This window comes from Erithacus rubecula (genome assembly GCF_903797595.1).
Source record: "Erithacus rubecula genome assembly, chromosome: 9".
NCBI lineage: Eukaryota > Metazoa > Chordata > Aves > Passeriformes > Muscicapidae > Erithacus > Erithacus rubecula.
In genome coordinates this window covers 12,366,951-12,390,852 of record NC_136660.1, presented here as the reverse complement: position 1 = coordinate 12,390,852, position 23,902 = coordinate 12,366,951, and the positions used below count along the sequence as shown (strand labels likewise).

The 23,902-nt window shown below is 36.3% G+C and overlaps 1 protein-coding gene across 3 annotated transcripts in view; it reads right to left on the bottom strand.

The window, feature by feature from the left end:
- The window catches only part of POLR3A (RNA polymerase III subunit A), a 36,967-nt gene that overhangs the window by 1,379 nt on the left and 11,686 nt on the right, over window positions 1-23,902 (bottom strand). Inside the window, exons 15-33 of one of the 3 annotated variants that reach the window (XM_079313287.1) lie at window positions 23,278-23,442; window positions 22,844-23,016; window positions 22,138-22,249; window positions 20,708-20,826; window positions 19,275-19,412; window positions 17,635-17,805; window positions 16,743-16,856; window positions 16,011-16,046; window positions 12,940-13,026; window positions 12,776-12,858; window positions 11,209-11,379; window positions 10,524-10,617; window positions 10,322-10,414; window positions 9,749-9,913; window positions 8,905-9,069; window positions 8,434-8,565; window positions 7,064-7,196; window positions 3,848-5,099; window positions 3,058-3,809 (exon numbers count right to left, since the gene is read on the bottom strand). In XM_079313287.1, coding sequence (XP_079169413.1) covers window positions 4,951-5,099; window positions 7,064-7,196; window positions 8,434-8,565; window positions 8,905-9,069; window positions 9,749-9,913; window positions 10,322-10,414; window positions 10,524-10,617; window positions 11,209-11,379; window positions 12,776-12,858; window positions 12,940-13,026; window positions 16,011-16,046; window positions 16,743-16,856; window positions 17,635-17,805; window positions 19,275-19,412; window positions 20,708-20,826; window positions 22,138-22,249; window positions 22,844-23,016; window positions 23,278-23,442 — 2,300 coding nt within the window. In that variant the 3' untranslated portion in view covers window positions 3,058-3,809; window positions 3,848-4,950. Of the gene's footprint in view, window positions 1-3,057; window positions 3,810-3,847; window positions 5,100-7,063; window positions 7,197-8,433; window positions 8,566-8,904; window positions 9,070-9,748; window positions 9,914-10,321; window positions 10,415-10,523; window positions 10,618-11,208; window positions 11,380-12,775; window positions 12,859-12,939; window positions 13,027-16,010; window positions 16,047-16,742; window positions 16,857-17,634; window positions 17,806-19,274; window positions 19,413-20,707; window positions 20,827-22,137; window positions 22,250-22,843; window positions 23,017-23,277; window positions 23,443-23,902 lie in introns of those variants that run through there. The other 2 variants (XM_079313288.1, XM_079313289.1) reach the window with 2 other exon arrangements.

The following is a 23,902-nucleotide window of genomic DNA, read 5'->3' as shown; positions in this document are numbered from 1 at the left end:
CATAGATCTTGTCACCTCTCTTGTAGGAAGAGACACAACAAAAGGAATGTAATGGATGTAATTTGTGTCTCTTGTCCCAGTGGCATGACTTGCATATTATTAAGAACACCTCAGCTAAGGATTTTCTAGCGATATTTTGGATCTAACTGCAGGTATGAACACATTTTAAAAGATTCCTATTTGCCTGCTAATTATAGCTACAATCTTCCACATGAGCTGCACCAGAACCCATCAGGAACAGCAGTTTTTATACTTAACAGTAGCAATCACTGTAGTTCAGCAGCTGTAATTATGCACAGTTGGTTGAAAGAGCTTTATAACTAAACAGATACAATACCTGAAGGAATTAATTCAGAGTTATTGCTCATTATTAGCAGTCATCTACAAAATGAATGATGATTTAATGATCATTTGTGACAGCCACTAAGAGCAATCCCCAGGACAAACAACAAAATCTTAGTTCTCAGGAATGACTGAATACCTGCTCTTTTCCCAGCTATTTTCATTACTTCACTAGGACTCCTTATGAAGATTATGAATATTTGTGTGTCACTTTACCCAGCTGCCATCTCTGTTTCTTCCCCAAGAAGATCTGAATTTCTACTCTGCCTCTATATGCATTTGCTTGTATTGGCATTTCCTTTCTTTTCACCTTTCTTCCCTCTACCCTCAACACCTGCAGAAACCACCATACTCCTGTACAGCATCAGTCCTATCTACTGTCCTTGCTTCCAAAAGGAGCATGCAATTATTCCTGATCCTGAAGGCTTGTACTCACAGGACAGACTCTTTGGATGAAGAAATACCTTTTACCCTCTGAAGCACACAGTAGTGATGGTGGTGGTTAAGGCAATGCAGTGTCAGAGCAACCCAAGGCCACAGAACCCCTAAGCACAGCCAGCCAATGCCAGCTTCTCACCACTGTGAATAGTCACAAATCTGACAGGGACTAACAAACTACAGGCACCCTTGTAGCTTTCAGACACTGGAGTGGAAGTCATCTTCCATAAATCCTGCTGAGTTCAGCTGTCTATACACAAAGAGCACCTGTTTAGTATTACTTCAGTCCTAACCACTGGTCTCTTCCATCGATCAGCATCACCTTCAGTGTTTATAAGGCAGCCCTGCCTTGGAGTTCTGCAGCAGCTGAAGGGTATAAGACACCCCCAGCCAGCTGCCAGAACTTCACGCTTCAGAGCAGCTCCCAGAGCTGCATTTCAGCGCTCGCTGGAGACTGAACGCAGATTGGAACAATCTTGGTTGGATGCCTGGAAAATGCTGCCACAAAAGACATGTCCCCACTCACTCCAGACTCACTGTTCTATCCCTTTCCAGGAGCAACTCACAACATGCTTTTAGGAATGACTAGAGACAAGTGAAAATTTTACTAATTAGTAAATAGCATATACAGACTCTGCTTTCTCCTTAAGAAAATACAGTCCCTTCATCTCCTTCCTCATATACATAATTTTAACAGGTAGCTTTCCCTCTAACAGTTACATATTAGTCCTGATATTGCAAAACGCCTATTTTTTAATAGAAAAAAAAAGAAGAAGCTACTCAATAACTCTTTTCTCAAAAGAAAATGCTGCTCTCTAGTGGAAAATGTGATCTAATTCTATTAGAAGGAATGTTATAAAATTTTCATTTTATCAGTTAGAAGAAACTTTGATTCATTTTCACAAGCACTGAAACACAAAAGTAGCAGGGCCGGGTTGTTTTGTGAGTCTTTCAGACTGGCTTGTGAGATTCTGGTATTCATTCTTCAAGATAAACTTGCTATGCACTTGTATCACTAGCATAATCACATCCAAATAACCTGCCAAGTTAAAATTAGCATCTCTTATAATTTGGCCCCTTTTAGATTTTCTGCTCTTAGACAATATAATAATAGGCCAATTTTTCTTATTTTCTTTTTTTTAACCAACATCTTTAATTATCAACAGACTTTCCTAGGTCTGAATACAAAGCTTAGCCAACCACTTCAAAAACAGATTAGTTACCTGCACAGAATAATTTAGGCAAATATGCAAATACTATGAAAATCTGTATCCTGTTTGCTATGGGTTTCTAAAGACATTCCTGTCTACAAGCAGTGATACGAAATTGAGTAATTCCTGTTGCAGTGGTTCCTTCAACCTCTACTGAAACAGTGACAAATGGTCAGACATCAAGGAGTGTTTGTCCTGAAACAGCCAAATTTTATCCTACTTGTAGTCTATAAAACACAGCATTTATATGCTTTCCTTTTCTTTCTTTCTTTAAGCATAGATAAGCAAAAAAGGGAATAGTTCTCTATACTAAATTTCTTCAAGTTATGGACCAAAGCAGTACAATTCTGGATTTACTTCCAACCTTCCATAGTCATGACAGGAAACCTACATAGCACATGCAGCTGTTTTCTTCTCTCTCTACCTGTGTGAAGTAGTTTCCTGATAAACACACAAAGAAAATACTTCATTTAATGAGAAGCTTAAATTTGTTTTAAAACGGATGAAAAAACTGAAGACGAGAAAGCAGGATATGGATATTCAAAACCAAATGTATTTCTTGAAAATTTACACTCTGCTAATTTCAATTAGCACATTAATTAGAAAATAGGGGAAATTGTGAAAAACAGTATTTATTTTTTACAAATTAAACCTAAAAATTTTAATAAAAAAGCATATTTTAATATTTCAAAGTTCCATTTACTGACTGTTAAAACTGATGCCTAAAAAAAGCTGCTTACAAGTGAAATCCAACAGCTAATTTGTTTACTGACTGTACAGAGAGCTCAAACAATAATTACTAATTCAGAGTGCTCTTGTAAACAATCTATTTTTGGTTGAAACACTCATGAGGCTCAGAGCATGCTCTGAGGACAAGACACAGTGACTTGAAACAAGATAGGTTTTATATTATTTATTCATTTAGGTTGCAAATACCTGAGATTTAAGCTTAATAATTCTCTACTGTCTTACTAACTAAACAAATAAAAGAAATGGAGGTTAGCTCATCCATAAATTAATTATGCAGCAATATGATACACCCATAAATAAACACAAGGTTCACACATTCTTTACCTCTGCCTCTTTTTATTGTCATATTTAAGACAATGATAAAAGATGTAATTTTATGCTTAATTTTACAACATATAAGAGAGTGAACCCACCATTTAAATAGCCCATTTTTCTATATTTACAAAAACCAAAACCAAAGAAAAACCCCTCCCAAGCCAACCAAACAACAAAATCCAAAATCAAAACCAACCAAATAAAATACCCAACCAACCAATCAAAAAAAAAAAAAAGGAAAGATGTGGCCATTTGTTCAAATACAAACTCCACCCATTTAGACCTTGAGAAGAATCTTTATTCACAAAAATGTCAATCACTCTCAGTAGAATTTCCCATGATAAAACAAAGTACCTAATCATAGGAAAGGTTTATGGACCTTCTCTCCATGAATCCCCTATCTATGTTGTAAATTTACATCTTGTAAAAGAAATAGACAAATGAGTAAGTGGCAATCTCACTGAGATCACAAATAAAACTTTAATTTATTCTGAAATTTCTATTGCTAAAACAGAGATAGCAAAATATATGTAGCTTTTAGAGCAGATAATAAATGCACTACATTCTCCATCTTCACCCTGCCAAAATCTAGTCAGATGTAGATCTTAGGATCACAGTGAAAATTCAAAATAATTTGAGAATAGCTGTGTTGAATTTCTTACTAGATCTTGTCTACATGGAGAATGAATTAAAAAGCAGACACAGTGGTACCTCAAGACCTAAAGCAATAGATTTATAGTCTCTGAATACAGCCTTACACTTTTGGTGGACATAAAGACAAACTGCAACACAAACTTGTTCATTTTCAAATGCTAGAATACTCAGCAGCCTGGTTTTACTTCATGAGGACATAACTTCAGCTTCTTTCTCTATTTCATTTCTCTCCAATCTTGACCCATGTCATGAGCACACTGAATATCCAAACACTGGTAACTAAACACTAAGATGCCTTTCTCCATAGCACTATAATAAAGTTAAACATACTACACTGAAATTATTTGAGACTTATTTTCATTCAGAAAACTGCTTTAGTATACTAAAGCTGAAGAAGCTTCCAAATTATTTCATGGCAATGCATAAAAACAACATCTCTTCAATTTCTACTTTATATAATAAATTTAAAGTAGGTTGCTCAGATGATCCTGCTCCATTAGGAAAACCTTCCCAAACCTAAGACTGCTGTAAGTTACTGATTCCAGCAGTTAGCTTTTCATATGACAGCAGCTGTCTATCTGTAATTGGCAATATTCTAACAACAGTCTTCTCAGAATTTAGTAGCAACCACAATTTACAGCTTCTTGTAGATATGGTCCCAAAACAGAATCCTAGAGAGGAAAATAATTTACTGGATAATAACTTGGGATAAAGAACAACCAATTAAAACTACCAAAAGCAAAGATCAAATATTTCAAACACTTTGGATAGCTCTACTGAACTTACGATGAATTAATCACAGACTCAGTTCCAGCTTTCTGAAGTTCCTGTTCTAAACAGCTGTAGACTGACCTTTGCAGCTCCTGTTGAAAGGGCATTTCCCAAAGCACTCTGGGCAAACTCACAGAATTCTCTTGAAATTTTCTTTTTGTTTTATAAAAAAATCTGAATACATGTGTAATAAATATATTAACAGTAACAGAAAAAGCTAACAGTATCACATGAAAAAGAAAATGTTATCAGGTGAAATCCACTTTAAATTTTTTTCCACTTTCTGGTGTACTCTCTCCTTCCAGGGTCTATACTAACCATAGGTGAACAATTGGGCAATTCTTGTGATGAGATTTCACTTACCAATTCACTTCTATTGAGACACATAGAACCAATAATACACTTTGCTTAATTTAAATTATGTTTGCTTACTATTTCTTGGTTTGCTATCTTGTTTTACGTCCAAGTTCTACGTAACAATAGGAATATGAAATTCATTATGATCAAATATCAGAGGCCGCCTGGGAGGGGTTGATTCCTTGTCTGCTTTGTGTAAGAGTTTAAAGAGTCCTGTTCCAATATTCATTGGAATTCCCATGATGATGCATTCAGAAACACCTAGGAAAAAACCAAATAAGCACAATGAACATTTGAACAGTAAGGATTTACAAAACTATTTTCATTTGCCCAATCTGTTTTGTGTTGTCTACAAAATGTTGAACTTCACATGCAAGGACCAAGGCCTCTTCAACAGAAAGTTAAATGTTATGGTCATCAGTGTTAAATTCTAGGAAAAAACTCAACCTAACCTAAACATTTTCTCCAGTAATGAAAGCCCTTCAGAAAGTTTGTTTTTAGAGAAGACACATTCCATGCAATGCCCACAGCAGAAAATATGAGGCAAATTCACTTCATGTTCATTCTCTGACTCAGTGCTAAGGCTTCAGTCAAACCTGGCAGGGTTCCCTTGAAACCTCCCCAAGTCCCAGTGAGAAAGGCACGAAACTACTTGAAATATCATGCTCCTGGCATTTTCACCACTCAAAAAGTGCTTGTTTTGAAGTGAAAGATTGAGTCTGTCCCAATAATTTTCGATGGTTATAACATTTTCACTGCAATGTACTGACACATTTAGATTCCAGAGTGCACTTTTCCAATGAATGTTCCACACTCAAATCAAGCTCTCAGATACCAGTGTTTCATTCTCAGCATGCTGTTATGATCTAAATGACATTTTTGCACATTCTCAGGAGTGTAACTAGATTGTCCTTCACATAAATGTTTAAGAAAGTAACAATAAATATCTGTACCTTTGAATGCACAAAGGCTGAAATAAATTTACTTAAAATTCTGACTTGATTCCCAATTTGAATGTATGTAAATGAAGATTCAGAAAATACTGTGCACAAAGCACTGTTTGAAACTGGCTACACTAAGACTATCTAGACATACACACAAACTAGTTAATTTTAATGTAACACATGCATATTTCTGTATTTCATTAGCATCCAGAAACTCCTAATGAGAAATTCCAGCTCCAGGAGGATATGCATTGCATAAACAGATCTTGAAAAGGGTGAAATCTGCTTTACTTCTTTTCTCCGTTTAACCTATTAGACAGACAATTCAGTCCCAAAATGTATGTAGCTTAAAGGAGAAGAAAATCTGAAATGAATAGGAGCCAAGGCATTAAAAAACTCCAAAATTATTTCAATTCCAAATATTACAGCACATGGCAAAAATACAAAATAAAGAGACAAACAGAATGCCAGAACTCACTCATTGAGTTTTCCATTTGCTCTGTGTATGTGGACATGCATACAGTTGTGCATATGTAGCCATGTATTTTCAAAATTTACCAGATTCTTTCATGAACTCACTAAGATGATTCAGTGGCTGCTAATGTACTTTAAACTCAGGAACAGATACATTTAGAAAGAAATTTCTGACAACAGGTATCTTGTCTGCTGTTAACGAACTTAATACTGATAAATTACCAATTAAAATTAAATTAAAATACAAATTAAAAAACAAGGATGCACAATTTTCATTTATTTAGATTATTTCTAAATGAAGAAGTGAAGAACTTGGCCTTTCTGTTTATTTCTAGGTGCAAATGACAAATGACCTAAGCAATCAGGTAAGAATATAATCTTCACCTAGGCTCAGATGTTCCTGTCTTGCTACTTCTTAGCAGGAATGAAAATGAAACCTAAATACTGAGTGAGGTACTAGATCTATTCAACAGCTCTAGGTGTTGAGGATACACAAACTTTCACAATTGAAAAAACAGAATCATTCCTAGTATTTCACTGAGATCTAGGGTGAGAAGTAAAACCAAATGACTCTAAGTATAATATTCAACAAATATCCAACTGACTTCAAGATCTCAGTCAGAGATTATAAGCAGAGAAACATCCAACAAACTTCTAGGACTTCTGGGATGGATTAGCCTCAGACCTGAAGTTTTTGACATACCAGCTGAACAGGAAACTTAACAAAGACAAAACTCCAGTGCTTTGAAGAGGTTTTACAGATGCTGGGTAAGGACCATAAACTGAAACAATCTTTGCAATACCTACCACAAACAGAATCCTTCTGTCCAAAGTAGGCAGCATCAAAGAGATGGTCTGCAGTCTTTTCAAAAGAAGCCAACATCAACACACTTTCCTTCATTTTTGCCAGTCCAAACCTGGTAATGCCCAGCACTTCACCCTTGATTGATGGAAAAACCCAAAGAGTAAGCCTGAGTAAATAAATATCCTATCTACAACACAGTATTGTCATAAGAGACTGAGTCACAGTTGAACATGCTGAAGGCTAATACCTTGGTAGTAATCAATATTTACATAAAATAAAAGTCATTCTTCATATACAACATAAGCTGCTATAAATGGTTACTATCTTGAATACTGAATAGATCTCAAGTATTGATAAAATTGAAAGAAACATGGCCATGAGAAAATTCCCCCACAATTATAAACTGGCTGCTGAGCTACAAAATTCAGCAAGGTCTGAGAGTACTATGCTGAATCTACTGCCTATTATCTACAGATAAATCTGTATATATTACAGATGATGCTAAATCTTCACTTTTTCACTCTCCAGAAAAAAAGGTAATTAGCTTTTTAGCTAACTGGACTTGTTTGTGCCTATGTTTGTTAGAAACATCCTGATTATATCAGATTACAATATAGAAGACTAAGTCAGAAATACAGGCAAAAGAATGCATGGCAGGAGCCCACCAAGTTTAAAACATGGCACTCTGATGCCCTTTTCTACTGCTGTGCTGCAGCTTCAAAGGTCAGCCCTGAGGACTGCTGCAGCTCAGTACAACAAAGCTCTGCAGTTTTGGAACAAATCAGAACTCCGTCCATTTCACCCAAATTAAACCCTTGCACTCTGGCAGGCAAATTGCAAAATGTTATTTCACTAAGTGTAGTCAACTTTAAAAACCATATTGGATGTGAAGGAAAGAAAATCAATCGGTAAAGAGCAGATAGGATTTTGTACTAGCACACTGTGTAAGACTGTTCATATCAGCTGATTCTATGTGTGATGTCTGCATCATTTGCCTCACATATGGTGCAGCTGTTACAAACCACTCCCTGTGGTTTTCTGCACAGCAAGCCTTAAACTGCATGCATGGCTACCCAAACAGTTGATTTTCACAACATCATTTTTAGGATTCCTATTTTCAATATGACATTATCGTCCTCTTCTCATTATATCAACTTGCTTTCAGTCAAAATAGATTAACTTCCCCCAAAGAACTAGAGTAATTAAGTGTTTTGTGTAAAATACAAATAACAGAATTAGGTCAGTACAACTTGGAGTTCTTTAAGCCCAGAATGAATTTCCATCTCCTGGGGTCACCTGCCCTTCTCAAGCATGATAAAATTAATTTGTACAAACAGGCCAAAGTAACATTCAGAAAAAACATAGTACAAACCTTGTAAGTCATTAGATCAGACAATAACATAACATGTCTCCTGTCAATGCTCATGCCATGGTTCACCATCGTATATTGAATCTCATTGATAATGGTTGTGCGAGCAGCTTCAATCCCCAGAGTTTTCTCTACCTACATGAGAGAATATTACATGATTGTTGCATGTTACATGAATGAAGAACCAAGTGCCTGGGGGAAGTATATTCCTGGAATAAATACCACCTGATAGCACATTGATATTCCATTTCTACAACTACTCTTTTAAACTTCTCCATTTGAAAAATATTTATAGAATTAGCTTCTTGGAAGTGAACAGTGCTGCCAGTGAATTATTCTCTTGTGTTAATGCATTCTGACACGTATTAGTGAAATCAGGCTTCATTCCATATCAACTGCTGCATCTGAGCACAAACAAGCAATTGCAATAGAGATGCTATGGGGAAAACCCCACAGCACCCATTTAGACATTACCTCATAAGTGTTGTTAGAGGATGTTTTTGTTCCTTTCACTCCATGAGTAGCCATAACAGCTCGTAGGTTATCACCTTCAACCAGAAGTTTGTATTTTTCCTTTCCACTTTGTTCATCAACATGAATGACAGCTCGGGAAACTTCTGGTATGCCTTGCACTACAACCTTCACAAAACAAAAAAACCCCTCAGTAACTTAAGACTTATACAGTACCACAGTATTAAAGGGTAACATTTACCAGCATTCAAACCTATTGAGAAGGCCTAGTATGTGGAGTAAAGGCACACTTAAAAACACATATGAGTAAGATTTCTTGTTCTTAAATACACTAGTGCAAAACTGACATTGACACTGTACTATAAACCTTATTCAGTATCTACATTTTATATCAGATATTCCCACACTTATGTTTGGGTATCTGAATGGTAGCAGACCCATACAAATAAAAGGGCAAGCTGCTAACGATAAAGGTTCACTTATCTCTGTTTTTAAAATCCAGAGTAGACAGTCTCCTCAGAAAGCTGGAAAAAATGCCAGATACTGTCATGTGGTTCAATTTTAGATGCAGCTGGAAGCAGATGCAACTATTCCATACAACTGCTGCGCCTGGAATGCTTCAGTGAATGCTGGTAAGGAAAATATCAAAGCTTCCACTTTATTTAAAAATATTAGTAAAGGATGGTTTAGTTTCAACAGTAAGGCAATACCACCGCAATCTGAGAGTTACTGACCCAGCCTATCTTCACTGTCAATACTGACAAGAATTATTTCATCTTGCCATCATGGAACAAATTATTACTACTGATTACCTCCCATAAAAGCAGGAGACAGTCTTTACTTTTACCTTTGGTAGCTCTTCCTTGAGGGACTGCAATACATAATACATGGAACTCTTGCTATTTTCACGAGGGGTCACACACACAACTGCTTCTCCATGGACAGCAACATCCCCAGGCTTCACTCTGAGTTTAGAGATGCAAATCGAGTAGCGCACAGTCTCTGCATTCACCTGTGGCAAAAGGTAACCAGCAAACATCAGGGTTACTGCATGCTCAAATAAATGGTGCAGGCCTGCAACAGATTATAGAAAAAAAATGTAGGAAAAAAATCCCCAAATATTCTCTTCTAAATTAGACTTATAAATTGCATGAAATAGTAACCTATGCTGAGGGTACCACCTGTACGTTACAACAGAAGCAGCATCCCTGTGAATATACAAATGTATGTTCTCTCATTTCCCATAAAGGGGAAGTTATCACTTTGCAAGGAAAATAAAAAGGGACCCTCCCAGATGTAAAGTAGCCACACAACATCCACCAATCACTTCCTTTATTCTAGCTTCCCATGGTGTGATTACTGACACAGGATTAAGAGACCCTTTGTAAGGCATAATCTGTGTAAGAACTGAACAACTCACCTCTAATCTCAGTAATCTAATGCGCTCTAAAGACAGCTTCACTAGGATGAAACAATCATCTGGAAGAAACACTTCTTCAATATATTCAGAAATCTTTAAGAGACAAGGACAAAACAGTTAGCCTGCAAAAATGGCAAAAATGCCCCATGGCAATTGGCTAAGGCTTACATTTCAAGCATTAGCAGTAATACAATTTTCTTACCTCTCCTAACAAAGTTTTCTCAATTCTTCCTTTTACCAGACGGGCAAAATCAGGATCATCATCTTTGTCCAATTGTGCTGTTATAATAGGGGTGCTACAAGAATAAACATATACACACAAAAACTCAGCTAGGAAATTGTTCAGCTAGAGTACAGATGACAACTTGAATTACAGCCTGCCTTATGGAATTTATCTCTCATCTAGAGCAGTATTTAGCAAGATAAAGAGGCCTTCAGCTTCCTCAGGTGTATTTATGAAAAATGACTGTTCAGATACTTCAGATACTTTGCCTGGTTTTTTGGTAAAAACAAGCAAACACAGAAGCACTAGTGACTATTTTTATGGCATATGTTATTCTAGTATTATTTAAGCATGGCTTCATGCATGCCTAGAAATAGATATGCTTCAAGTACTGCTAAGCACCAAAGCACTTCACAATATATGAGACATCTAAAGAAATATTATATTTAACAAATAATCACTTTCCTTTATTTGATTTTCTCTCTAGGCTTAAGTATCATAGTTGGGCAGACATCAGATTTTTCTTGTTTGAGTATTTGCATTGAATTATGTCTAGTATATTACTGAGGACAGGCAAATGCTATCATGTACTGCAAATTTATCCATCAGGTTTCACTTGAGCAAAGCAAGAAAAACCCCAGACAAATCAAAACACTGTTAGTACCTAATAGCCTTTGAAGCATTAATGATTTCTTTGATTCTTGGCACACCCAAGGTAATGTTCATTGAAGCAACACCAGCAAAATGGAAAGTCTTCAGAGTCATCTGCGTGCCAGGCTCACCAATACTCTGTGCACAAAGAGCTCCTACTGCAGAACCAGGCTCCATCTGTGCCCTGATAAAAAATATAGAAAGAGATATGGAACTGAATAAGGTAAAAGACCCTAAGCAAACAATGACAGAAACTATTCTGGTAGATATAAGAGAAGTTTCTTAATATAATATTTTAGTAAACAGACAAGAGAGAGTTTGAAACGTCACCAATACTTTAAGACAGTGATCTCATGCAAAGCAAGAAGATGCCTTGTCATATAAGCATTCCACAGATGCAGTATAACTTCCATAACAGACTACCAAATACTTGTCCTCTTTCTCCAAAGCATGATGCACTAGATCCAGGATTCTCCCTTGAGGGAAATCCCACATGCTAACATTTACTCATTACAGTAAAAATGATAATTCATGTCTGAAAACACTTGAGACAAATGTAAACAAGTACTAATAAGAGAAAGCAATGAACTGGTAATTGCTTTAAAATACTTAGGAACTTAACATATACATTAATTTTCTAGAAGAATAAGCCTTTAGGACACAATAGATGCAGGTAGGCCACAAAGGAGAGATCACCCATGGCTGCATGTGAATGTCCAAATCTGAGAAATTGAAATAATCTAAGTAATTGAAAGAAATTTCAATGGATAAAGAGATTAGAACAGCCATACTAGCATGATCTTGGTAGAAACCAAGAACAACAAACAAAAGGATCCTATGAGTGCATAACAGATAAAAGAACATTTTAGAACAAAGTGCAATCTAACTCCTCAGACTGTGTAGATCAAGAATAGCTATCAAGATTTATATGAATTTGAAACTCATCTATTTAGACTTTGCTCTGCATGGACTCATTGAAGCTTTTCAAAAACCTCCTGCAAGAGGGGGAGGAAGGAATCATGTCTGGCAGTGGGTGTAAGAATGTGAAGTGTTTAAACAATATCCTCTCTTACTCTGACTCCTACCACTTTTGGCTTTTACCAGAATCTGCTGTCAAAACACAGTCTGTAGATATAAGTAATGAGTAGTTAAAGGCTAAAACTGTGCTTGTTGGTATGATTACTATTACTTCAGAAGAAAGGTGCTTAAACACAAGCAGATAGCATGCTCAAAAAATATAAAATGGAACAAAGCATTTTTTTTACAATGAAAAAGGATATTGAAGTCTATTAATGAAAGGATCTGATTTTTACTCAAGACAAATGTAAAAACTCCACCTGTCATAGCTCTAGAACTTTTGTACAGGACTCAACTTCATCTTAACAAGCCCACCTGTAGACAGTGATGCTTTTTCTTATTACATCCTACCTTTGTCCTGCAACTGTCTTGTAGCCAATTGTTTCTAATTCTTTGTACTGCATTCACAACAGAACTAACATTCATACAGTAAAAATAGCAAAATACACCCCTACATTACCAACAAACAGCAGCACTGAGAACATGGCAGGGTAAACACTCACCTCATGTATTTGTCTCTACAAGTCTCCAGGAACTTCTCTAGTTGTGTTGGAGTAATCCTATCCAACTGATACAAAACTCTTGGCTGAAAAGAGAATGGACTAGTTGGAAAAGCAACAACTTATGAAGACTGAAACGACACCATTACCCCACTGAAACTATTTACCTCTGTTGTGCCATTGTCATTAATTCCATACTTGTCCCTAGTTTTTTTTATCTTCTCAGAAACACCTTTGATGAATTTTTTAATTTCCTGAAAACACATTAAAACCACAATAAGAAAAGACATGGTCTCCATAATGAAATCTTCAATAGTAAGTTATTTACTTAAAGCTCCAAATATTTACAATAAATTAATAATGCACAATATGAAGAGAGGAACATCAAAATTTAGACAAACACATACATTAGAGTTTAGCAAACCAGATCCACTTTGGTGTAGCTGCAAATCAGTAGTACATGAGGCCTATGGTTCATGCTGAATAAAAGCATCCTTCCTGAGCACACACTGACAGGTGAAGATAGCTGACTTGGGTTGATTCTTCCTTCCTACCCACCACTTACTGAAAGAGTCTTAAACAAACACTTAATAAAACCCCAACTCAAAATTCTAATTTTCTGTGATACTGACACAAATACATTCTCACTCATTCCTCAGTATCCAAAATAGTCAAAATGGAAAGACTGTAGCAAGAGAGGAAATATATGAAGTTTATCTGCTGGATAGATTTCAGAGATTTGAGATGCACTTTATTTGTGAGAAAAAAGTCTCTAAACTATTATACACATGTCAGTCTTTACATAATATAATTCAAATAATTCTCTATGCTGTGGGAAGCTCTTGTAGATAATTGCATTTAGCACGTCATAGTACACAGATCTTTCACTCTCCTACCCAGGCTTACACAAAAGAAGTTCTAATAGTCTTTACTGGAACATAAACTGAAACAATACTCTTAGAAAAATATCCAACACTTATTCTGTAAAACCTCGTTTCTTCACTTTACTTTGGATATAGATATGTACACTAGAAGTAATGAAATATGAGAGCTGTGATTAAACTCTTCCACAAACGTGGACTTGGTGCAAATCATTACCACAACACAAGGTTAGCAAAACAAAAATGTAAATAAGAAGTCAGAAGAAATCCTTCCAATCTACTTCAACCATGATTTAGGAAAGTCTCCACAGAGAAACAAATACTTTGATTTTTTAGAGTCCTTTTAAACCCCTTCTAGCCTAACGGTGATGGTTACACAGTATCACCTTTTCTGCACTGGGTCCTGGACTCCTTGCAACCACTGCAGTCAGCTGAGCACTGACAATTACTGGCAAAATTGACCAAGTATCTGAGGGACTGCCTTGTTTTTTCTTTGCACAGCTGAGTTCAGAGAATCATTATGAAAATACTTCTATTACATTCTAACAGAATTCTCACTCTCAAAATAGCATAATTCTTACTAGCATTCAAGGTATTTCCAGACAGTATGCTATTTTCTGGGAATACCAGAATCAAGTTCAAATGGAAGAACAGACAGCAGAAGTGCTGTTGGAAAGGATGCCTGAAAGCTGCTTCCCCACTTGGATGACAGGATGCATTCTTATGTTTTTTGCCCCTAAATAGCATTACTCACAAATAATATATTTGGACATTTTAAAGGCTTTTGACTGCAAAATATTTGCAAAAATTTGATAATGCGATTTACTTCCTAAAATAACGTTTAGACAATCATATGGTATTAGAGAAGTTCACCTTTACACTACAGGTGCATAAAAGAAAGTAATATTGCAGGACTTGCAGAAGACTTTTCCTCTTCGACAATGCTAGAGTTCCAAAGTACTTAAAAAATATAAACAACTCAAACAAAATAAAAAAATTATTATATACAATTCTGAATAAGGTATTCAAATTATATGTTTTTTCCATATACCAAATTTTTATTCATGCAGAAGACCTAAAAGAAGAAATTACTTATTCTGCTCATCTTTCATGTATCTGTTGGCAGCTTATCCAAACTATGGATTAATTTTTGCTACAAATGGAATGAAAATGTAGCTCACTCTTTGCTGAGCCTCTCTTTCTTTCTCTGCATTTATAATCTTTAGTGCAACACTGTACTCTATGAGCACAACTATGTAACTTCCAGAGTGGACTCATAAAACCATTGACTTTTTTTCCACAACTTCTGAATCCATGAAATCTTAGTTTAGAGCAGATTAACAAAAAGGCACCAAATGGGCTCAGTAAGATGTGGCTCAACACATGCCTTGCCAGCTCCTAGAGAGCTACAGCCAAAAGGGCAGCCCAGGGTACAAACCATGCTCTCCCAGGCTTTGCATCAGGTGTCCCAGCAGCAGGTCAGTGGGATCATGTACACACCAGCAGCACTGCTCCCATTGCAATCCTTGTAGTGGCAAAGCCACTGGAATGCACAGGGACACAGACAATGCCACAAAATTCAGCCAAAATTTGCTCCAGTTCAGGCAGACCCTGTAGGCCAACTCTGGTTTGGCAGCACTGACTGGCTGTGTGCTGAGGTTTTCCTGTGTATGCAGCACATTCCCAGCACTCCTATACCATCATCTCAAAACAAGCACAGAAAAATGACTGACTATTTTAAATTGTAAAGGTTTTTAAGGATTTCCCCAATTCCAATCAGAAGAAAAAAAAAAATTCCCTTCACCTGTACTTTAGTATACTCAAATATGTTAAAACATTAACATCACTAACTGTGCCAGCCAGCAATCTGCTTTCTCATCAGCTGAATTCCCTCCAGCAAGGGCAGAGTGCAGAAGAAGGAATGCTGCCTGCTTGGACAAGGCTATTCAGACATACTGTGTTCTGGACTGGAGTGGATAAGCCCACAAGAGAAACCTCCTGCTAAAATAACAGCACTAAGAAGCATCTTTGTTCTGGAATGGAATAATGGAAGAAGGAAAAGGAAAAGATCAGAAAAAGATGCTCCTCCCCAGAGACTGAAAGAATGACTTTTAGAAAAAAGTGTCAAGTACTGAAAGAAAGCTTCCTCGAAATCCTTCAATTTAGCAATAGGTATTAATTAACATGTCACAGTTTTCACAATAAGAAAGTTAAATAATTGTGATGTACATCTATGTCATAATTGAACAAGCACTAATGTATATATGCTAATCAATTACATTAGCACTATACACACATCTTTAGCTAAAAAGCACTAACATTGATGCTCACACAGTGCACACACATGCTAAGATTACCTCATTATATTTTTCATAACCTGTCTCAGTTAATGTCTTCAAGGTTGAAGAGAAAAAAAAAGGAAAAAAGAAAAAGTGACTATCTAAAATTTAAAAATGTTAAGCTAATTATCACTAAGGTTAGGCAGCCATATCTGTGCTTCTCAAATTAAAATTTCATGATATAATTTAAAAGATGTAGACTTCATATAACAGCTTTATCTCCAAAATCTGGTATTAAATTATTTGATTTCTTTTTCTTCAGACTTGCAGTTAAGACTTACAGCATATTTCAAATATAGATATAACTATTTTTTCAACTCAACTCTCTCAATGGAAGTGCAATTTGGGTTTACCTTGTGTTCTGAAACACTCTGATCTGTTAAAAAGAAGGCCTTCAAACACAGGTAATTAAATTAATCTTATTCTCATCACTGCCAGTATTTCAGAAAGTTCATTAAGATAATAGCTTTATATGGAGGTAAAGTTAATTCTACAGGCAGGTTAATTCTTCAGTTTTGATCAGTGATTGTCAAGGAATCACTGTCAAGGAGGGTGGCTGCTCTCATAAATATTGAAATAGTCCAGCGCTCTTTCAAACAAATTGAATTTTACAATTCAATGTGTAAGCAGTCATGTAAACCTTCACTCATCCTGAAAAGCCATGTAAGTAGGCTCCAGACAGGCTAAAGTCCTGTCCTCAATTTATAAGGAAAAATTAATCATAGTGAGATAAGGAAGTGAGATCATTACCTGCAGAAAACTGTCTTGGCAGCAAAGAAATTCATTCTTCTTCATGATGGACTCGGACGTTAACACCAATTCATTTTTGCTAAGGGCTGGTTCACTTCGGCATGGATAGACAGCCTTCACAGGAAAAAAACACAAGTTCACACACAGCACAGGCACAAAACTCCATTGCAAAGACACAGATTGAGGAACAGCATTTTTTCTTTCTGGTTGTGTATTTTTGTAGTTTGTTTAATGGGACTTGGTTTTGGTTTACTATACTGTATTAGACTACTGTGAAAAGAAGGGCCACATCCACTCCTACTTGTTTCTGCACATCTGAAGGTATACACCCAGACACTTCTAGTCCTACCCATTTATTACACTCATATTAAAGAAATCTAAATAGTTATTTCAGCAACGGCTTTTCTCTGGGGGAAGGGGTTGATTGACACACCAACCAACCAACCAACCACAAAAGCAAAACTGAACAATGCAAGTCTTCAAACATCATAATATTACTGAACAACCACCAGCCAGTTCAACTCAAGGAACATCCATGTCTTGATTTAACAGAGAATTAATCTGTGCAATGTACAAAACTGTACCCAAATAAACCATAGTAATTCATCTAGTGAGTTGGATATTAAACCCTAAAACTATGATCAAGCACAGAAAAAAATTTTACCTTTCACAGCTTATGCAGAGTTTGGTCTCTGTACACAAATTGCTTCCACTGGAAAAAATATCCATTACTCTTAGAATATATATGCTGAAAGACTGACCAGGACCATTCAAAAAAGGCAATTCGAAAACAAATGCTTCCAGTGAAACAGTTTTCCCCATCATTTACTACTTTCTTATCCATGCTTAGCAGTATTTTCACACTTTCAAAAAGAATTTCAGCAATCTTTACCCTGATATTGTCTAGAACACGCTTGAATTCCAGTGGTTCATCCTTCCCTTCCATAGCTGCAGGATCCAAGCCATCTCCTCCATAAATAAACTGTATAATGTCACCAGTAGAACTTCTGACTGTTAAATCATACTGTGAGCAAAGATCTTCAAGGGATTTTACCAGACGTCTCTGAAAGGGAAAAAAAAAAGTACAAGGAAAGTAAAATGGGTATTTTTAAAAATAGCTGTTGATTTGCAATACAGGAAGTACAGAAACTGGACTCAGGAAATTAATCTGGCAGAGTGATAAGCAGGCATGAAAACCTATTTAAAATCATATATTACCCCTCAGGCTTTCCTGTACATTTCACAGAACACAAAAGTCAACAGAATTTCACACAACACCACCACAGAATTCCATTGTAGAGAAAACCTAATGACCTAATGCTAAGCTGCAAAAACCTATTGTAGTTCCAGGGATTTATTTGGGTTAGGGTTTTTTTTGACATAACACTCATTTTTCCAAGCAGATTTATTTTTCAAGGGATACTATACTTTTTATATGAAAGCAGAACCACTCAATGATTGCTTTCACTGAGAAAAACCAAAAAGTCTACCTGCCAAAGCCATTTTTCTATCTGGGTTATCTGCTTCTCCTACATTAACTTGGTATATTGGGAAATCCCTTAACTACCATATTCCTTCCCAAAAAGGAAGCATGCTACAAAACACTTTTTTTTTTTAGGTTAAAAATATTTTTACTTGAAAGATGGACTTCACTGTTCTATGAGAGCAAATTACATCACCTAAATGAGACTATAAATTGGTATTTTTTCTCACTAGTGAGAGAAAGATAAGACAAAATAAATGTTAAGATTTTTTAAAAACAATTTCCAAGTGCTACCATTCATTGATATAGGAAGTTGAAGAGGAAAAATATTTTGCAGGTTGCTTATTATACTTACATGTATCTGTAAATACTTGCATACATTCCAAGATTATTCCATTCATTTTGGAGACAAATGGTCTGATTTGACACCCACCCCAAAAGGTGGGTTTTTTCTGTCTTTGTACATCTTGGAATGTGTTCCCAGCTCCAAATTATCTTGGCTTTTCTACTGTCTGTTACACTGAGAAGAGGGCTATAATTTAAATACTACTTCAATGTTGGAACAGAAATCTTAAGACTGTACATAACAGCAAGAAGCTTTGTTGGAAGGACATTTATTTACAACCAAAGACACCAAAATCTTACAGAACCAGTCTAAGTCTATATGGCCAAAGTGCTTCTCACCTAGAGAGAACAGACACTGAAAGGGAACTTCAGCTGAATTTCTGTCAGCACTCACATCAAGTTTAGGAACACACTACACAGAAAGTAGTCCTCAACAATTGCACAGAACAAGGACTTTTCCAACCCATATTCAAGAGGAAACAGTTTATGACAATGGTACAGTTATTGTACCATTACCTGAGGTCTCATTTACAAACTCCACATCTCCTAGAGAACAGATCAAGCCATGTATTTCACAATATAAATTACTCTGTTACATTGAAAACACACGTTTGCTCTTCTCCCTGATCTGCCACCTTGACATGCACATGAGAAATATCCACATCTTTCAAGACTGCTAAAATCCTCACTCTGCTGACAGTTACCTGCATATACCCAGTTTCAGCTGTTTTTACAGCTGTATCAACCAGACCTTCTCGACCAGCCATTGTGTGGAAAAAAAATTCAGTGGGAGTCAACCCAGAATAGAAGCTGTTCGCAACAAAGCCTTTTGCTGCAGGGAGCTGCAGGGAAGAGTGGAAAAAACACAGGTCAAATGCAATGTACACTCTGTATGTTACAGAAAGACATGGTGCACGTCATTGAAATTCCTTCCAAAAGTTAGCCAATACCCCCAGCAACGTGGGACAATCATCTCAGCTCTGCTTAGCTCTCAAGTTCCATATTTGTATTTCAGATGTGAATAAAAGTTTCAGAAACCCATACCTAGTTCTTTCCAAACTAATTTTAACCAGAGTTTCTAATTCCTCCTACAAACCTCACACTTCCAGCTATTCCTTCCCAACACTAAACCAACACCTCCATAAAACTTGCAAAAATTGAACATGCAATTAAGAATGTTCATTTTGCTATAGCAGTGCAAAGATATTTGCTGAAGACTAAGGATTCCAGGAAAAATACTACTGGAGATATGCATATAATTAGTTTTTTGGAATGGTTTGCCCTCACCCCTGAGGTAAGTTCACGCCAATGAAATTTACACAGGCATTCCTTCAAGCCAAAAATCACTTTTTATTATTTAGCAAGTAATGCTTTCTAAATCAGAAAAAGATCTAGAGCTACATTTTATGTTCTCATCTAAACCATTAAGTATTATTTCTTTTTCTACTTACTCAGTATGTTACAGAACCATAAGTTGAAATTTGGACATTCAGTCACATATGCAAGTGTCAGAGCTACCATCTGACACACTAACTAGACTACGGGCTTATACCTAGAACCTTTGTTAGTGTTCATTATTTTTCAAAGTGTACTTGAAAAGAAATTCATTTCACTGAATCATATTAACAAGTGCATGAGAGTCATTATTGCTTCATGTATGACCAAACTGAGACATGAAACACTGAAAGTAACCCATGGTACTTATCCTGGTGGAAAATGAGTAAAACTAGAACGGTTTATCTGGCATTTCTCACCTGTTTATAAAGACAACAACACACATTCAGCAGTTTTCCTGGAAAGTATTAGTGCAGTCAAACATAACAACAGTGAGAAACCTTAACAAATTATTTTAAGGACTCTCAAGAGAACCAAAAATGTATCATCACCTCACTTCTAATTTTACTAAATAAAACAGGGTCAGAGCAAGGCTTAGCTGTAAAAAGTGAAGCTAACTAGACATCCTATGGCAGTTCAGAACACTGTTGTTAACTCCCAAATCACACAAATATATGACCATATATGATTCTTTTCCTTCAGCATATCACAACAACACATTTTATCATGCATTCTTCTCAAAATGGCTTAAGGAAACTTGTTTCACTTTCCTTCATATCCTGTTGTAAATGTCCAGAATTACCTTGGAATGCTTCTCAAAGTGAGGCAAGGACCTGTTCTCAAACCCATCGGGAACGCGGGAGCCACTGATAGCCTGCTGCCCTACACAGGCAATCATCTGGGATATGTTAATGAAGGAACCTGCAAAGACAGACAGGAAAAGAAAGCCCCTCACTCACAAATGAGGAATATACTGCTTCCCTCATGAGCTATCTTCACTTCCATTAAGGTCAATTATTTAGCCTCATAACTGCTCAACAAAACACAACTGCCAGAGTTAGAGAAGCTTTTCTGTTACTCATCCTGTTCATTTCAGTATTTTTGCAAAGGCTGGCAATTAAGTCTATGATACAGCCAACGACTTTTCTTTTTTTTTCCCTTTGGGTCATAGACATTCATGCAATTATTCGGCTCCAGTCCTTATATTATCCTGTGTTCTATTACAGATTGTGTTTTATACAGCCCATGATCTTAACCCACATATTTCGCTTCACAATTTCTTCAATAAGTATAATTCAACAATATTTTTCATAAAGGGTTCAGTGTCTACCAGTACTCCTAGAACAAATTAAGTCCCAGAGAATTAAGCCACTAACTCAATAGTTTTATTTGCTGAATATGTTTGCAAACAATGCTTCCCCATCACCCCACAAAAATTATACACTCATTATATTCTTCATCTTAGGTTTCAGTATTTCTTTAGAATACTACATGTAGCCATAAGGCTTTCCATAATATATTAGACAACTAAAAAAGGCAAAAGTGATTTCCTCAAATTCTTAAATGAAAGTTCACACAAGAATTTGAGAGACCATATAGCACATTCCAGTACTTAAAGAGGGGCTACAGGAAAGGCAGAGAGAGACTTCACACAAGGGCATGTAGTGACACAACTGTCAGAGGGCCGGTTGAGATTAGACATGAGGAAGAAACTCTTTATTATGAAGGTGGTGAGACACTGGAACAGATTGCTCAGAGAAACTGAGGATGCCACATCCTGATCTGGAAGGAGGTGTCCCAACCCATGACAGGGGGGTTGGAACTAGACGATCTTTGAAGTCCCTTCCAAATAATTCCACGATTCTAGAAAATGTTACTTCCAATTCTAAATGTATCATTTACAGTTGATTTTTCTATGTGATATAAATACTTGAAGTAGAAACACAACTGAAAACTTTTTACTGATTAATTAGTTGAAGCCCCAATAACATCCAAAGTTCCAACAAGATGTTTTGCAACTTGTACAAAAAATTAAGACACATGAATATCAGAATATCAGCTTGATTTTAAATAACTATACCCAACCTGTACTTACTGAGCCATTTAAAACAGCTATGACATGAACTTGTTTAATATAAAGGACAGAATAAAATTAGGTATAAAGATGGAACAACTAAGTCTCACATAAGTGATGGAGTGAGCAACCTACGTGCCAAATTCAGCTGTCCCTACCTTTAGAACCACAGAGAGCCATGATCAGGGGACTGTTGCTCTTGTCCAGTTCTCTGAGACAGGCACTACCAGCATGATCTCTGATAACAGACAGTTCTTTAAGGATTAAGGCCTGAAACACAGTATTTCAGAGGTTCAGAATTTGTTAAAAAATCACTTACACAAACAGAACTCGTATCATTCCCAGCCACACCTTCAGTAGTCAAAGAGAATTTAAAATACAGTAAAGACAAAGAAAACCAGTTGTTACTTTGGGTAAAACAATTTCAGCTTGCCTAACTTCCAGTTTGCTGAAGAAAATGTCTTTGTTGGGATAAGACAGGGTATCCAGGAACATGGCATTCTCTTATCAGCATCAAAAACATCAGCTAAATTGAGCATTGGGCTAAGCTCTAAGTCACACTGCGCTACATGGAAGATAATCATGGAAATCTTAATGTAATCAACTACATTCCAATTACCTTGTAATTTTATTCTCTTGTATCACCCCAACACACCCTGAAGGATTTCAGTTGTTCTATGTTTAGCTAACACTTTTACAGGCATACAAACATTTTAAGTCTATACAGACTCATCTCAAGTTACATACCACGTATTTTCTTGTATTTTTAAGTTTCAGATGACAACTTTAGACTTCACAATGTACGAGAATGTATTTGTGAAGCCTGAACTCCAAATGGATAATGTATTAAATTAAAAAATTTACCTCAAGTGTCTCTTCTGCAGTACAACCAGGTTGCTGCTGTAGCTTGCCAGTGTTCAGAGCTTCAATATACTCATCGCATTTCTTATAACCAGCATTCAGGAGCTCATACTTAGCTTTTAATAAGCCCTGCCCAGGGGTTACATCACCAATTCCAATTGAAAAGCCACGATTAGCTATTATTAAAAAGAAAAAAAATTTATTTTTATAGTCCAATCTCACATAGAGAAAACAAATTAACCCCAGGAACCTTCAATTTTGCCTCCTATCATGCGACCATCACAAGTACTTCATAACCACAGTAAGCTGTTTTACTACCTGCCAACTTCAAAACAAGCTTATTTTTTTAAAAGCACAGCATGTCATATTTGAAGCAGAAATCTTGCTTACTCTCTATTTCTGTATTAAAGTACTATTTTAAAAGGAACTGTACTTACAAAGATAGACTGGAGCAAGTCTGGCCAGACGTGACATGGCATCTGCAGCTTCCACCTGGCCCCAGTCCCTCAGCAAGATGTAGAAGATGTTGTTCTTGGATCCTGACCCCAGTGTTCCTTTGTCCATACTGCCACCCATTAACTCGCTGTTTTGAATTGTGACATCTAGAAATGAAAAGGCAAAAAGAATTCATCAGTACTCAAAAATATTCACTAACCACACTATCACAATCTCTCACTTACGGAGAGATTTTTTAAATGAAAGTTCTGCTCAATATTTTCTATGTGGTCAATTTAGGTATCATCTTCTTGAAGCATAAGTCACTGCTCTATCATTTATTATATCAAATCAAAACATGATACCAGGTTTTCAGGAGACTTTTGAGAATTTGCAGAGAACTTTCTGAAGAGAATTACTATGTCTTCAGAAATGATTTTTTCTTTCAGAGAACTGAACAGAGCCAACAACAAAAAAATTTCCACATCATGTGCTCCTTTAAATTCAGAAAATAGAAACTCTTCCTGTATTTTCTAAAATTAATAGCCCGTAAAATAAAAATGTCTTATGTTCACAGGAATGTGAGCAGGATTGCTTTGTGCCCTTTTGTCCTACAATATTTACAGG